Source organism: Agelaius tricolor, unplaced genomic scaffold (assembly GCF_023055355.1).
Source record: "Agelaius tricolor isolate 1412-34295 unplaced genomic scaffold, bAgeTri1.0.p SCAF_1, whole genome shotgun sequence".
NCBI lineage: Eukaryota > Metazoa > Chordata > Aves > Passeriformes > Icteridae > Agelaius > Agelaius tricolor.
The window spans coordinates 30,482,935-30,500,333 of record NW_027269261.1 but is presented as its reverse complement, the minus strand read 5'-3'; the positions used below and the strand labels follow the sequence as shown (position 1 = coordinate 30,500,333).

The 17,399-nt window shown below is 35.4% G+C and overlaps 1 protein-coding gene across 1 annotated transcript in view; it reads left to right on the top strand.

Moving 5' to 3' along the window:
- Positions 1–15,086, top strand: part of DNAH8 (dynein axonemal heavy chain 8) — a 114,751-nt gene extending 99,665 nt beyond the window's left edge. The window contains exons 84-92 of the mRNA XM_071428341.1: positions 1,485–1,640; positions 3,666–3,782; positions 4,945–5,046; positions 5,422–5,582; positions 10,067–10,223; positions 10,741–10,893; positions 10,979–11,168; positions 14,210–14,331; positions 14,788–15,086. Of these exons, the coding sequence (XP_071284442.1) occupies positions 1,485–1,640; positions 3,666–3,782; positions 4,945–5,046; positions 5,422–5,582; positions 10,067–10,223; positions 10,741–10,893; positions 10,979–11,168; positions 14,210–14,331; positions 14,788–15,075 (1,446 nt within the window). The 3' untranslated portion in view covers positions 15,076–15,086. The remainder of the gene's footprint in view (positions 1–1,484; positions 1,641–3,665; positions 3,783–4,944; positions 5,047–5,421; positions 5,583–10,066; positions 10,224–10,740; positions 10,894–10,978; positions 11,169–14,209; positions 14,332–14,787) is intronic.
- Positions 15,087–17,399: the final 2,313 nt, after the last annotated feature.

Sequence of the window (17,399 nt, the reverse complement as noted above, 5' to 3'; positions counted from 1 at the left end):
AACAAGAATAATTGACAAACCAAAGCCCCTTCTCAGATGAAAAGAGAACAATTTGCTTTGCTCTTTTCAATATAGAATTTTCATCAATACCTGAACAGGATATCCTTTGAAATGTGGAAACATTGATTTTTCAAGTGTTCCAATCCAGTCCAACAGTAACAGCAACACAGCTCGGTGTGTCCATGGGCTGCCTGGCCTGTCCTTCCTGTGCAAGCTGCCATGTTACCCAAGCTAGACAGACAAGTATTTACAGTTGGAGGAAAAAAAAAAAACCCTTTATTTTTATTTGAGTACCTACAGCATTTTTAATTGTCTTGAGCAACAGAGATTCTGGTAGGGCCAGTCTGTGTCTGAACTAATAAATTGTTCCATGAGCATTATCCAGCACTGGAATGCAATAGCCCATAGGGGTAAGTAGTTACAATATTCTCTGATGTGAAAACCTGTGCTTACTAGCACTTTTCCAAATAATTTGCAGGTATGGTTTGAAAATGAAAATGGTGTAGCCATTCTTCCCATTTGGTAGTTTTGCATGAAACTAAGGGGCTGAATTCTAAGGGGCTGTGGCAATTTACTACCACAAATATGGATTCAATGTCTACTGACCATAGTATCAGGAATATTCTCTGATGAATCTAATTTGCTGCTGTAGACAGACACAGAGCCAGAGTAGCCACTGTGAACACAAAGATCTGATCTGATGGGTGAGATTTCATTGTATTTACTGTGAAATTCTGGGAACAGAAATATTACACTGTTCTTGTCATTATAAAGGATGCTTCTCTTGCATGATTCAGTCATTGAATCAGGGATATAAAAGCCTTCTGAAAAGCACAGTGACTGCTTTTATGAAATTGATGATAAATTTTAGGTCCATGGCCAAGTGTCAGTGATGGTTTTAACCAAGAGAAATTAAAGGTCTATGTTCAAAATCCTTTGTGGCCTAATCTAGTATGACTGCAGAAGAGAAGGGTTTGGGAAGACCTGTTTGCAGCCTTGCAGTACTTGGAGGGGCCCATGGGAAAGATGAGGACAGACATTTTAGTATGGTGTGTTGCAACAGGTCAAGGGATTCTGGTTTTAAACTGAAGAAGGTTTTATTTAGATTAGATATAAATTTTTTACAATGAGGGTGGTGAGGCACTGAGACAGTGGTACCAGAAAGGTGGTACCCAGAAAGGTACTCCATCCCTGGAAATATTCAAGGTCAAGTTGAACAGGACTCTGAGCAACCTGATCTGTTTGAAGATGTCACTGATCTTCAGGGGGGTTGGACTGGATGGCCTTTAAAAGGTCCTTTCCAACTTAAACTATTCTATGATTCTGTGTACTCCTTTTATGCAGTTTAAGTACATATCAACTTCATTTCTACAAGGCTTCAGTTATTTACATTTTATTTATAACTAGTAGTTGTGACATTTTCATATGTTGCTATTTTTGTTTCAGTAAACAAATCCAATTCCTTTAAATTTTTCTTGTGACAGATTGCTATAAAGTTCACAAATGAACCTCCACAAGGTATACGTGCTGGACTGAAAAGAACATTTTCTGGAATTAGTCAGGATCTGTTAAACATTAGCAACCTGCCTATGTGGAAACCTTTGCTTTACACTGTAGCTTTCCTGCATTCTACTGTTCAGGTATTTCTTAAAAGGTTTGCAAATAGTGGTGTAATATATGGAGTCACTCTAATAGAGGTTCCTGAAAAAACACATTCTGATATTTATTGTAGCATCATGCTGCAGGATTAAAGGTTTAACGGCCGTAATCTGTATTTCAAGGTTCATTATTATCTCTTTCTTTTTTTTTTAATAGCTTTTAAACAATTCTCATATAATGGGCATTTAGAATTTTTTTTTCCTCATCTAACTTCAGCTGATGGAAAGTTAGTCATTGGGTATATGGGAAAAATTTCTCTCTGTAGTCAATATAAATAGATAAGCATGCTGAAACAGAAAGCCAGCTTATCTGTCACAGCTGTAAGAGTGAATATTTTTCTAGAGATATATCACTTTCTCCATTGATTTTAAAGGCAATCCAGATGCCTAATTTAGGGTAGCTATTTTCTAGATGGCTAAAATTAAATAAAATTCTTATAACATGTGTGCCAATGTGTTTTCTACATTAATTCCAGTGTGAGAGCAGAGATATCTATACATTGTACTTTAAAGAGAAATGAGTTTTGAGATCACAATAAAGACTAATATTCTGAGCTCTCTGAATGTATCACCTTTTCAACAAGGATCTCAAAATAGTTACAAACACTGTTTAAGCCTTAGGTTCTACTGAGCATCTTGCATTTTTTGGTGTAGGCAGCTGATGAGAGAAGGACAATTTTTTGATGTTCACTGTTACAGCATTCTTCATTATTTTCCTTCTTCTACCATTTTTAAACAGTGAAAAAGTTGTTCTGTTTACTGCTTTGGGATTATACTGTTCTTGTGGAACTAGAAGATCTATGCTTATTCAACCCATCAGTATTTTTAAAAACTATTATAGCTATTCATCTATTAAGAAATTTTATGAATTGCCAACCAACAAGCACTATATACATTGTCCTGCCTTTAAAGTGACCAGTTCTTAATATCCTTTGGTAACAAGATCATGATGATAAATATAGCTTAAGATGTAATTCAAAAAACTTTGCAGGAAATCATTACACTTTTCTGCATGGTATTATTGGTTAATGCTGTCTCATCTGCTTATAAGCAGATGATGGTTCCCAACACTCTCATTGAAAAATAAAAGGTGGGGTTTTTTTCATTCTAGTTCTTTTTAAATATTGTAGCTAGGGTGCCTAAATGTTACTTCAGGTGTCAAAGACTGTCAGTGATTAGTGACCTGGTAATATAAAATCTGATAAATATGTTATTACTTAGATAATTTTAAAATGTAATTTATTAATTTGATAAATGTCAGCACTATTCATAAATTTAGTTCTTAACTTCTTGGATTAATTTGTCCTACATTCTGAAAAAAAAATCACTGAGAAAATTAACTGAGGTGGCTTTAATATACTTGTGAAAAATCTAAGTCCTAGATGTTGAAAGTGTTTGGGCTACAGAATATTTATTCTTTACTTTCATAGTTGACTATTTTTCTGTTAATACAACTGTTATCACTTTATTTCCAAGTAGGCATGCAATAATATATTTCAATAATGTAATGGTGGCAACCTTAACATAAAGTTATGAATTTTGAAAACATGTACATTAAAAAAAACATATTGAAAAAATAAGACAGAAGTGGCAATATAAAACTCTTTGGAAAACTGAGCATAAATATAGGAGCTTGAAAATTTTAAATATCATTAGTTGATAGTATATGTAAAAAGAAGAGAAAAACTGTACCATGCTAAATTAATTAATTATTTAATATAAAAATCTCATTTTCCACACAGAAGTATGGCATTGTAAACCTGTAACTTTCAAATTGATTATTAAAGTTATTAATAAATTATTTTGTTGCTTTTTCTATAAATATTTATCCCTCATGGTATAACTTAACTGTATTATTGATATGTTTGAAGCATACAGCTATTTCTTAGGCTACATTTCTTCTCCAGTTCAATTCTTTACTCCACTGGTATTGTTATTGAAATTTATTAAGGAAAGAAAATTATAAGTTGTTTCATAAATCTATTTGGTTTTAATTTTATTCCTAAGGAGCGACGCAAGTTTGGACCTTTGGGTTGGAATATTCCCTATGAATTTAACTCAGCAGACTTCACAGCCAGCATTCAGTTTATAATAAATCACCTAAAAAAAATTGACATCAAGAAGGTGAATGCTAAAATCTTTATATAGTACATTTTAATGCTTTGAATGGCAGCAGAAATTGTTTTTTCCTCATGTTTATCATAATTTACTCATTGCTATTCATTTAGTGCCACTTCTAATGATCAAAGGTTGAGATTCTCTGCAAGAAAATCAAGCTGAAATATTTTATGTGCTGTCATGCATGTAAAAATAAGTATTTGTTAAGAACATTAAAATTTGTTTTTCTTTTTCACTGTATCCAAAATTAACAAGTCTGTATGTTATCTGTTTTGGAAAGGGAGTTAAAATATTTACCACATTTGATAGAGCAAATCAAACCTCTCTACAGCTACCATTTGATCTTCTACTGCTTAGCAGGGAATAGCCCTTCCTTATGAAGCATCACACAGCCAAGAGAGAAAAATAAGAAACTGGGGTGGTGTGGGGAGGGTGGAATGGGGAGTAAGAAGAGAGGCAATAGCAGCTGTGAGTGATTTCAGGTCAAAGAAGTAATAATGAATATATATATTTATATATATCATATATATATATAAAATATATTATGAGATTTTACTTCTAGAGCTCAAGGCATATGAGGAGTGGCTGAGGGACCCAGAGTGTGTAGCCTGGAGAAAAGGAGGCTCAGGGGAGACCTTGTCACTCTCTACACCTCCCTGAAAGGCAGGTGTAGCCAGGTGTAGGCAGGTGTATGCCTCTTCTCCCAGGCAACCAGTGCCAGGACAAGAGGACATAGCCTCAAGCTGTGCCAGGAAAGGTTTAGGTTGAACATCAAGAAGATTTTCTTAGTAGGGTTGTCAAGCATTGGAATGGACAGCCCAGGAAGGCTGGGGAGTAACTGTGTCTGTAGGTGTTGAAGAAACAACTGGACTTGGCTCTCAGTGCCATGGTCAAAATTGGTGTTTGGTCAAAGATTGGATGCAATGATCTTAAAGGTCTTTTCCAACGTAAATGATCCTGTGATTCTATATTTATAGTAGCAGGATCAAGCCCAACCCTTCTATAAAATTACAGAGTTGAGCTCAGTAAATACATTAGAAGTAATGTATTGTTATATAATTTTTCAATTTACATTTCAGAATATTATGAGCTTCAGATTGTATTTAAATTAAAATGTTCTTCTTGCATATAATAACTATAGTCTTTCATGTACTTTACTTGCATCCAGGGGATATCGTGGAACACAGTGCGCTACATGATTGGAGAAGTACAGTATGGAGGCCGAGTCACAGATGACTATGATAAACGTCTTCTTAATTGCTTTGCAAGGGTAGGAGAGCTTGGAAATACAGTTATTTGTCATGGTTATTGGCAGCTGTAATACAGAAATCAGAAGGTTTTCTTTCTGCTGAATATGCATTTCACCAATTTTCAAAGTAAAACAAATTTTTCTAAACATCATTTTTTGGCAGTGAGGATCTTTCCTTTGGTTCCTCTTTGGTGAGGAGCAGAAGCTTAAAAAGACTTAGCTGGAAGTCAAACCTAGTAGACATATTCTTAATGACTTACAGTTGTAACAAAGTAAAATTAGATGCAGTAGCTGAAACAAGAACCCTAATCCTCCAAGAGTAAAAGTGAGGTTAAAAAGCCCTCTAAGTAGCAAAATAATTGCTGTCTTTCTTTTTTCCCCATGGATTTTCCACAGGTATGGTTTAATGAAAGTATGTTTGACAGCGCTTTCTGCTTTTACACTGGCTATAAAATTCCAGTATGCAAAACTCTGGAACAGTACTTTGAATACATCCAGTTACTTCCTGCCATGGACACCCCAGAGGTGTTTGGTCTCCATCCCAACGCTGATATTACGTAAGTAGGTCTCAACATATTGAAAATGGAGAATGTTTCTTTTAGTATTTGGAAACAAATTCCTATCAAGTGTTAAGTAAAGTCTATTTTGCATTGGAAACCTAGGATTCATGTGGATTTCACTGTTGAAGTGGAACACTTCCTGTCATGTACATTATTATAAATGCAGTATCTTCAGCTATGTTTTACACATCCTTTTAAAGCAGTTGGAACTCTTATTACTTACTCCTCACGATTTTACTTTTTTTAATTGAAAACATTATGAAACTTTAATATGAACACATGATCAGTTGATCTATACAGTTCAACTAGAGAAAGTTTCTAGTATTGGCTTCTGTTTCAAGCAGTTTATTTTTCTGTGCACAATTGTTAAATGATTCTCTGGATTGTCATTTGGTTTATAAGCATGCCTTTGGATGCAACTACAAACTTATGTTGCAGTCGGTCTGGCCATTTCCATTATTTAAAAGAGGCTTTTCAACTGCACCAAGTACTAGCTCCACTTAAAATTTTATCTTTGACTGAATTCACTCTTTCATTCCAAATAATCTGTGTAACAGCTTAACCTTTATTTCTTTCTAATATTATATGCCCTGAGAAAGGATATGAACATCATAATATTTTTTCACTGACGTTCTTAATAATTTTTCCATGAAATATTGCATTTTTATATGCAGTATGTCCACATTCCACCTTCATTGTTTCTTCACGTAGCTATTTTTCTACTTTTAAATATTCAAATGCAGAGCTGCTATGAAAACCTAACATCATCTAATATTTTTGGATGAAGCAATAATTTCCCACAATTTTTCAGTGTCAAAGTTGAGAGGCTGATGCCATGTCAAGAGGCCTGTATTCTAGGTGTGCTGTGAGAAGAGTACACAGTTTTATTGTCAACTCCTACTAGCACATAGCGCTCTTAATATATGCTGGTGAAGAAAAGAATCTGAGAGTAGATTCTGTTTCAAGTCATTCCCTGATACTTGCAAGACCTCCCTTCAGAAATGATTAAAGAAGAAAGACGAGCCAGGATTTAACAGAGAGCTAAACAAAGTCTTGAAGAGAGACATGCTGTAGATCCAAAATTAGGCTTGTAGGAGAGCTAATTTATAGGAGGAAACTTGAGACTAATACTGTTGGAGGAGCTTTAGTGAGTAGGAACAGCTCTCTGGTTTCTCTTCTGTGCTCGGTTTTCCTTCCACTTGCTACCTCCACATATTCCTGTTACTTTGGCCCCTTTTTTCCTCCTGTAGATTTTGCCTTGTAGGTATTTCTTTAGAGTTTGGGGAAAATGTTTAACGGCTTAAGGCTTTTTTCCATGTCTTATCATGGTCTGTTATAAGCAACAATTGCTGTGTCTGAATTTCGTCTTTGACGCACAGACCAAATGGATTAGCATCCCATACAATATAAAATTCTATTCAAATTCTTCTTATAAAATCTTATCCAGTCATCTCAGAGTATGCAGAGTATGCAGAAGGCTAACTGCTAGAATTGAAACCCTGACAGACCCAACAGCTCTACATGTTACTATTACTGAGGACAAGAAAAATCTTATCTCTCACTAATTTACCGAGGCAGTTTTACATTTCAGCCAAAAGCTCAATCTGTTGGTTACAATTGTAAGGCTTCAATGAATTTCAATGCTTTCATTTAGGATTAACACCTGAAATCATTGAGAATGATTTTAACTTGCTGTATGAATCATAAGCTCTGCAAAGCCACATAGTTAACAGGTACCTGAGCAGGAAAGGAATATTCTGACAGTCTTCTGCCAAAACCCTTTCCCAACTGGTTCCCTTCTAAATCTTTAAATGTAGCTGAATTTTTGTTAAGCTGATGAATGTAAGGTTTTGAACACCGTGCTGCAATAGATATTGCTGTCTTCTATAAAAAGCTGAGGCAATGGTTCTGTCACATGCATTTTTTCTTAGTTTTCACTTACAGTGAAAATCCCTGATGCCACGTATTCCAGCTATCAAATAATGATATTATGTTACATCCAAATTCTTGAGAAAATACTCTTAATAATGTTTTTTGGAGCTCAGAATCCACAGAAAATTAATTTTCTTTTTTCATCTTATGACACAATTTGCTTTACAATACTGTTTTGGGGGAAAAAATATATAAATACATATTGAGTGCTTTATCTTACATACTTTAAGCAACACTCACACTATAAATGAGATTCATTTAATGTTGCTGTATCTTCCTTTCTGTTTACTCTAGACTTGCTTAACAGTAATAGAGAAAAATAGATCCTTGTAAAGTGCAATTTCTCTCATCACAAAGCAGACATCTAAAATACATGAGCTGAATAGGGCAATCGAGACAAAAAGCTGATATGGAGACATCTACACATAAACATCTACATGTGATGAGGGTCAACCCATCACGTGCAACTGATTCCATGCTCAGGAACATGGCACTTCCTCTACAGACTTCTGCCATCTTTTTATTGTTATTGTTTGCATCTATACTTCATTTTATTTGCAATCTAAAGTAAAGTGAGATTTTCCAAAGCCCAGAAAAATTTTTTTGCAGAGTGGTTTTTATGTTGAATATGTCCCAGTGGTATGTAAATGAAATTCCTTCTTGGTATTTTAACCTCACTTCCGCAGTGGAAAATTACTTTTAATTATGTAAAGACCAAGATACATATTTTTGTCTTTTCTATTTTTATTTACAAAAAAGTCTTGTTCAAAGAGTAATTATTATTTATGCAAGATTCATGTAAGTTCTCCTCTTCAGAAGGTTCCTAGCTTGTGTCATTTAAGAAAGGAATATCACCAATCAATATCACCTTTGATTCCATTCCTTTGCTGCTATTTCTCAAAAGCCATTCTCTCCTTTTCCCCAAAGTTTGCATACTGCCTTCTTTTTAAAATAGTTTCTATTTTTTTTTTTTTTTTTTTTTAGATTTAGAAAGACCGTTTTTTAAATTCTGTAATTTATTATAATTTAATTGATGTAATGATCAGGGAACCCATACCTTCTAGATAAAATAGTCTGATGGCAGAATTGGAAGAATGGTGCTTACAGTATGAAGAGGAAGGTTCACATATCTCTAATCACTACTTGTTAAATCAACAAGACAAAAAGGAAAGGTTACAACCACCAGTATGTCATCCAAATTACCAATAAAGCCATGAGTCCAAGAGAATTTTTATCTTTTCTGCTCATACGTGGTCTTGAATAAATCTTTCATTCTTTTAATGGGGCCATAAATTGAAAAAAAGCTTGAGAGTTTTGAGTCTAAAGTCAAGGGTTATGAAAATCCTTGAAAGCCCCCGCCATTCCTATTTTTAGAAGCAGAAATTATATCCTCAGAGAAGCAAAATCCCAGTAGTATTTCTTCCATTTTTCTGATTTATAGTCTTTATAATTGCATTCACACCTTTTTTTTCTTTTGCTGAAATACTGTAGTATCTAGCTTCTCTGGTATTGTGACACTGTATCCAAAGCATCTTTAGGTGCTTTAGTTCACACATTGTATCCTTGGTTTCTTGTCTTATATAATTATGTATGACAAAGTAATAGAAGGAGATGGGTATCATAGGAAAGTTGAAAAGTAATGTTGACATGCAAATCTATGCTTTGAATCAGTGTAAATGTATGTCCTACATCACTCATTGATGTCTGTTCCTCATGTAGCTGATTCCATAAGGTAAAAGTAGGCATTGCTGACACTTCAGTACTTCAGGCTTTCTTTCTTATTTCCTCTCATAGCTCTATGCCACTGGATAGCACTCCAACAAAAATACTCCTATAATTATTCTGTTGAAGGACTCATGTGGTCTACCATCTTTCATTATCCAATGCCACATAAATTTAATTCACATTTTTGTATTGACTCAGAACATTAATTTGCATTAGCACTGCCCATGCTTCACTATGGAATAGAAGTTTTTTACCTGAAGTGCTGTACATCTAGCAGCCCTTGTCATTAATCCTGAAACATCTGAAAGCAGAATGGATTTACTAATTATCAAAGGGGCAGCTTTCAGAGTTAGACCTCCACCTTTTCCTGTTTCTGCATTACACTTTTAAGAAGTAATTAAATGAGGCAAATATTCTTCCTTGTTACAAAACTTTTATTGCTTCTTCTCAACAAATAGCTCTTTAGAAGACATTAATCAGGAATATGCCATTTCCTTCCCTTTCCTCAGAATCCCTGGTATCGTAGGTTTTTCTGCCACGTCACAATCTCAGCTTGCAGATCTCCTTCTTATCCCTGAATTAGGCACACAGCAAGTGTATAACAGGGAAGAGGGAAGTTCATATTCTTTAAAACTTTGGTAAACCAAACCTTCATGATCAGTGTATTATGCAGTGTATTATGGTTGGTGCAGGATGCAAAGGAAACCAATTTTGTGCGAGTTTTGATTTGACTTCATGGCACACTGTTTTTTGTCTGTTCTACAAAGTTATCATTAACTATTAAATATTCTGTGTAATTTATAGCATGTTCCTCACCCTCTCAGATACCAGAGAAATACATCAGCTGATGTTCTGGATACTATTACCAACATTCAGCCTAAAGAAAGTGGTGGAGGATCTGGAGAAACTCGTGAATCAGTTGTTTATCGTTTGGCTGAAGACATGCTAGAGAAACTTCCTCCAGATTACATACCTCATGAGGCAAGCTAACCTTAGTCTTGTCCTACTGTTCTCTCTGTTGAGTTTTCCCATTACACCTTCCAAAAAAGAAACACCGAATTGTACAAAATATCATATAAATAGTAGCAGATTCAAGTAAGGAACCAACACCCTTATTGCTACCAGCATGAATTGGTATGAAGTTTTTTTATCTAAAATCAAGACATCTAACAATTGGCTATGGAGATATGTTGGGGAGACTACACTTGGATTTGCAAAGTTACTTGGGAAAACAGAAAAAAGTCAGTCTTGACATTTTGTGATAGCAGTCTCCTGGGCCTTCTGGGTGAAGTCCTGTTCTAGCAAAATCTTGTGTAATTGGGTATATCAGACAAAAAGTAAAAACTGCAGCAGTTTTAAGGAGATAAATGTTAGTTGAATAATACACAAATCTAATATTTACTTTTCTGAACACATGGGTAGTTAAAATGTTGCAAACTACAATGGCATTTAAACGATTTAGACTTAACTAAATTCCTTCTGTGCTTTTATAATTTAGGTAAAGGCTCGTTTAGTTAAAATGGGAGTACTAAACTCCATGAATATTTTTCTTCGTCAAGAAATTGACCGCATGCAGAGGGTGATCACAGTTGTCCGCACCAGTCTGAATGATCTGAAATTAGCCATAGATGGAACTATTGTTATGAGTGAGGCAAGTAAAGTGCTTCTACTACATATGGAATATTGTGCTTTAAAATATTGATTTATTTACTTTGAATATAATTTAATTCTTTCAGAATTTAAGAGATGCACTTGATAACATGTATGATGCTCGAATCCCTCAAGTATGGAGAAGAGTATCTTGGGAGTCTTCCACACTTGGCTTCTGGTTTACTGAACTTTTGGAGAGAAATGCTCAATTATCTAATTGGATATTTCAAGGAAGACCAAAGGTGTTTTGGATAACTGGATTCTTTAATCCGCAAGGTAAGGCTACTGAAAAGACTTGAGTAGTAATGTATTGAATAGTATTATTTCAATGGTTATGCTGCCAGCGTGTGTCACAGGAGCCAAGATGAAAAATGGATTCAATGTGCACTTACAGCCCAGAAAGCCAACCTTAGCCTAGGCTGCACTGAATGGAGCATGGCCAGCAGGGCAAGGGAGGTGGTTCTGCCCCTCTGCTCTGCTCTGCTCTCGTGAGAGCCCACCTGGAGTTCTGCATCCAGCTCTGGGGCCCTCACAGAAAGGATGTGAACCTGCTGGAGCGACTGAATCAAAGGACCATGAAGACAATCAGAGGGCTGGAGCACCTCTCTTATGAAGGCAGGAAGAGAGAGTTGGGGCCATTCAGCCAGGGGGGAAAAGGCTCTAGGGGTGACCTTTATAGCACCTTCCAGTACCTAGAGGGGGCTACAGGAGAGCTGGAGAGGGACTTTTCACAGCTACATTTAGTGATAGGACAAGGGAGGACAGATTTAAACTGAAAATGGGTAGGTTTAGAACTGATACTGTAAATAATTTTTTACTGTGAGGGGTTAAGGCATTGGAACAGATTGACAAAAGAAGTGTGGGTGCCCCATTCCTGGCAGTGTCTAAGACCAGGTTGGATTGGACTTGGTCTAGTGGAATTTTTTTTTTTTTTTTTGTGTGACCCTGACCATGGCAGATGAGTTGAAACTTGATGATTTTTTAAGGTCCCTTTCAACCCAAACATTCTATGTGATCCTATGGTTCTCTGATCTTTTAGTCTGACCCAAAGCCACAGTTTTTATATTACAAGAAGGAAAACATATGGTTAATAAATAAAACACTTAATCTTGCTGACATATTGTAGCATGATATTATACAACTTCTAAAGAAAATATACTTAATAATAATGATTTAGCTTTTCAGGAAAATACTATTTTTCTCTGGTTTGAAGCTGTTTAACTCATTCTAAACTGTAAGTTGCGAGTATGGAAGAGCTTTAATCTAGAGCAAGATGTTACAGTAGCAACAAAATGACTTTTTACAGTACAGTAAGAGCAATCACTCACTGGAACAGCCTCATCAGAGACATGGTAGAGTCCCTGCTTCTGGAGGTTTTCAAGATGTAATTGGATGGTGCTAGATAACCTCATCTAGTCTTCCCTTTCCCATGAAAGGTTGGACCAGGTGAACTTCCCATGTCTCTTCCAACGTGGGCTATGAACGTGCAATAGAATCACAATTTATAGCAATTCTTTGTCTTTCACAAAGAATCATCAGAATGTATGCCTCCATTTCACAGGTTATTTAATGAACAGTTTCTTCAAATCCATCAAAGATATGCTGTGAAGTACAAGTAAACATTATCTATCATTATCTGTTATAGCTTGATATTTTTACCATTTAGAGGAAAGAGGAGGTAAAACAAAATTTAACCATCTCCATGAGTAAAAAAAACCCATTACCTTATAAGGTGTGTGTTCCTAAGAGAATCTCCTTCAGCCTATACAACTACACATACAAAATTCTCATGAGAAACTTGTGTGTGACAGCTTTGAGGGTTTTTTTTGTGTTTTTGTTTTAATTAGAACTAACCTCTGAAATTCTTGAATGTTATATGAGTTATCTTTGCTTTGTGATGCTTCTGTTCTTACTGGCCTTCCTACTGCCAGAACTGTAAAAACTACTAATACCAAAGTCTGTTTTAGAGTCACTTTCAGAAACAACTGAGGTGCCTGGAGTGCATCCAATTTATTATTGAAAGATGGTATTGGGATGCCAGTCAAAACACCATTTGTATACTAAGTGGCACAGCTAATAAGCATACTGATCTCTGATGATTCAAAAGCAGCACTCACAGTGGCGTAAAAGAAGATAATAGACCACATTCTTTTGACAAATTAAAACATTTAGCCTAACGGGCAACCAACCTGAGATACAGATGGTCTTAAGCTTTATTATTGCTTCAGCCTCTGTGTTAAAACCCAAAAGTAGTTCTTCAGCTAGAGAGAGGTTTGCTAAGTGCAAAATGTGTGCTGTGGGTAGGGATGAGGTGAGTATATTTGTAAGATCAGACTATATTTGTAATACTGGTCACCAGGAAATCACTATTAAGAATGCAGGTATGTTAACTCTATGTTAACTTCTCTTTCTTCATCTTGATCTCTATGACTCTTAATTCCAAGCAGTTCATCTCATAGCTTAAAATACCAGATATTGAGTTTTTGATGACTTCATTGTTATCTTCTGACACACACAGAAACAACCAGGTATTTGGTACTGATGTTTCTGTTTTTGTAGCTTTTTCCTTTATAACACATTCAAACCTCTTTGCTGCTCAGTCATCTGTGCCTAAACTATTCAACCCTTTGCATCTCAAAACTTTCCTATTTCAAATTTCTGTAAAGTCTGTCAAAACAATGCTCAAAAATTCACCTAACTTGCTGCTCAGTTATGTCATCCTCTACCTTAATTTCTATCTGACACCCTGTTTTCCCCTAACAAAACATACGTTTTTCATTCCTCATAGGCACTGCATTGACTAGATTCCCCACACTCACATAGTGGTTTTATTATCATATTCAGACACATATTTTCTGCTTTCCATCAATGAAATTTGTTCTACTTCTTTCATTTAAAACACCCCCTCCTTTTAGCTAAGTTGCCTTTACATAAACATCAGCTCACACAATGGATAACTTGTTTGCCTTGAAATTCTTTCTTGAAAGACACCTTTATCGTGGATCCTGTAGTTAATTCCCTTATGATAATTTGTTAGTCAGTGTCCTGACCAAATATTTCTTAATAGAAATTTAGAAGAAAAAAGTACATGCCATTTAAAAATATTTTTCTTGGTGTAATGCACAGTATGCCACTTTTGTCACTTGTTCCTATTTTGGTCCCAAAGCAAAGTTTGCTATCATTAGTCAGGATGCTCCTTTTTCAATACAACTCTGATTATCTGTCTGTAAGTTCAGTGCAGAACCATGCCAATAACTGAGCAAGATTTTATTTTATAATGTGAGATAAATACTAAATGTCTGGCTTAATTTCTCAAGGATTCCTGACAGCAATGAAACAAGAAGCAACTCGAGCACATAAAGACTGGGCTTTAGATAAAGTTGCAGTACATAATGACGTGCTAAAGCTGACCAAAGAAGAAATCATATCACCTCCTTCTGTATGTATGACATGCAAAGATGTTTCAGTATTAATTTTGGTATTTAGTTTATATTATGCATCATTGAGTCATTTTGGATTGATAGAGGAAAAAGTTACAACTTTCTTCACCTTAATGTTTTTGCTCAGCATAGAAGCCAAACACTAAGTATGAAGATATTAATTAGGTGAGAAAAAAAATTAGTTAAATGACCTGTTTTCATTGTACCACCTGTTAATTTTTGGAATTTATAGTAAACTTTACATGAAACTTTGTAGTATATGGACTTTATTAAACAACTTTTGTTGACCTCAATTTCAGTAGCATTATCTTCTGAAAAAGGATTATATTATAGTTTAAAATGAAATTGTTTGAAGAGATTCAATGTCAAATATTTTTTACTATAAAATTTTTTAATGGTTTAAAAAAATTATTATGCTTTATATGTTGTGATGTATCTGCTTACTCTTCACACAGGAAGGAGTTTATATCTACGGGCTCTTCTTGGAAGGTGCAGGCTGGGACAAACGAAGAAGCATACTTGTTGAGTCTTCACCAAAGATTCTTTTTGTCCAGCTGCCTGTGCTCCATATGTTTGCTGTTGATTCAACCAAACCTAGGGATCCCAGGCTCTATGTTTGTCCTCTTTACAAGAAGCCCAAGAGAACAGATTTGAACTTTATTACAGAGGTATTTTTAAAGACAGCAAAGTCTCCAGACCACTGGATTCTGAGAGGAGTGGCTCTTCTCTGTGACATCAAGTAAGCTGCTTTTCCTACTATGGCAGAAGAGTATGTGGCACCAGTAGCAAATTAAATGTGTAATTCTTCTACTGGTCTTTATTTGGCAGCTACTTGTCATTATACTAGAAATTGCATTTCAGTCTTGGCTTACTGATGTTTTTTCTCTGCTGTCAGCAAATGCAGTTTGACTTGGCTGTTTGTTGATAGTTTTGAAGTAAATCTTTCCAAATAAGTTCATTACTTGTAGTCTTTGAAGTATCCATTATATTACTTTAAATGGATATTTGCTTTAAGAATATCAAATAAAATGTTATTAAAACTTACAAAAATAAAAACTTTGCTTTTTTTATTCTTTCACATGTAGAACTTTTAACTGGTGTTTCAGTGACGTATGATGACAACAAAATTTAAAATCTCCTAGATACAAACTTAAATTCCTAGATTCTGCATGATACACACCTTATTTTCTGTGAGTCTGCAGGAAACTATATGACAAAAAATATATTTGATCCATGTTTTTTGCTTGGGCTTTCCCAGATCTCACTTGTTCTAGTTAAACTATCTAGATTAAGCAAAACTACACCAGGAATGTTTGTGTCTGGAATATCTGACAGAGGCCAATATGTTTTTTATCCAGTTTAGCTGTGTGGGAACAGAAGTAGAACAGTTCCAACTACTAAATATGGATTTTTTTTTTAATTAGAGAACCAGATTATTTACAAATATAATTATTTTGTCTGCATTTCCTTGTAGCTCTTAACTGTGGGTTGCAATCCATGAAATGACCCTCACAGCATTATTCTGTGATGATACTCAGGAATATCCTAACCATGAGTTTTCCAGATACAATTAGTATTAAACTAATTCTATTTATGTACTACTAAACAAGATATGCAGTCTACACTATCTCTTTAATAATCTCCAAAAAGCTTCTTCCTTCAGATACCTGTATTTGACAACACAGTTTTTCACTTACACCCCATGACTGGACTTTCTTCCTTTTGCCATTCAAGAGTGTTCAAATGCATCTGCTGTGGCAAAGTGCAGCTACTACTTGACAAAGTCCTGGGCATCTGTTGAGATGATAGAAGGCCCTTCCTCCTGTTGGAGTCCTATGGCTTTCTATTGGAGATCACCATCCCAGAATATCCTCTTGCAGAAAGTCCATGGCATACAGGAAATAACAATACACAGACACAACATCATGAGCAGAGTAACAAAAAAGTGAGATTTAAGTAAAACATTTAATTAATTAAAATTAAGTAAAACATTTCTTCTCTCTCCTCTATAGATTTACTTAGATTCAAATACAAGAAACCTGCTGGTGTTGAGTAACTTTTGTGGCTTTTATGTATTTTTAGAAGTCGTGCCACAGACCTACATCTCCAAAAAGGAAGAAAAAAACCTGACTTTCCAATTGCAAAAGATTTTTCCCCAAGTAATTGCAATACTGATATGAGAACTTGTGGTGGGTTGACCATCAGCTAAGTACCCAGTGGCTTGCCCCACCCTGCCCAAACAGAATGGGGCAAAGAATTGCAAGATCAGGGGCTGAAAAGAAGGGGGCCAAAATGAAGACAGATTAATAAGTGAAGCAAAGCTGCACACACAAGAAAATTGAATTAATGAATTTATTTTCTGCTTCACACTGGTAGGCAGATGTTTAGCTGTTTTCTGGGAAGAGCCTTAGCACACAAAATGGTTACTTGGTAAGACAGATTCAATGAGAACAAATGTCCCTTATCCTCATTCTTTCCTGAAGTCTTTGGTGCTGAACATGACATCATGTTTATGCAATATCCCTTTGGACAGTTTGGGTCAGTTGCCCTGGCTTTTTCCCCTCCCATGTTCCTGCACATGTCCAGTATACTCACTGCAGGGGCAGAGGGGAAAACAGTTTATATCCAAAAACCAGCACAAGAACTACATCATTCCTCATTCCTAGATGTTTTTTTTCCCGGTCTAGACTTTTAGCTTAATTACAATGGAGAAACAGTGTGTAACCTTGAATGCCTCCACAAGTAGATGTGCACTGACACATTTACAAGTGAAAGCCTATATGGGAAATAGCAGGGAAAGTACAAATTAATGTGCTGAGTTACATAACTTACACTGAAGATGATTTTATTCTCCATCCAGTATAATAGCAAAAATAGAGATGAATAGTATATTGTTATCTCAGCTGTATCATTGCATCAGATTCTTGAGATCATCTCTTTCTTGTTTATCAGGAGTCCAAACCCCATTTCCCATCTTCTCTGAGCCTGTCTAGGGGTTTGTTCCTTCTCTTTCCTCAATACCATGCATTAGCTTACTACTTTCAGGTTACATTGAATGTTAATTTTC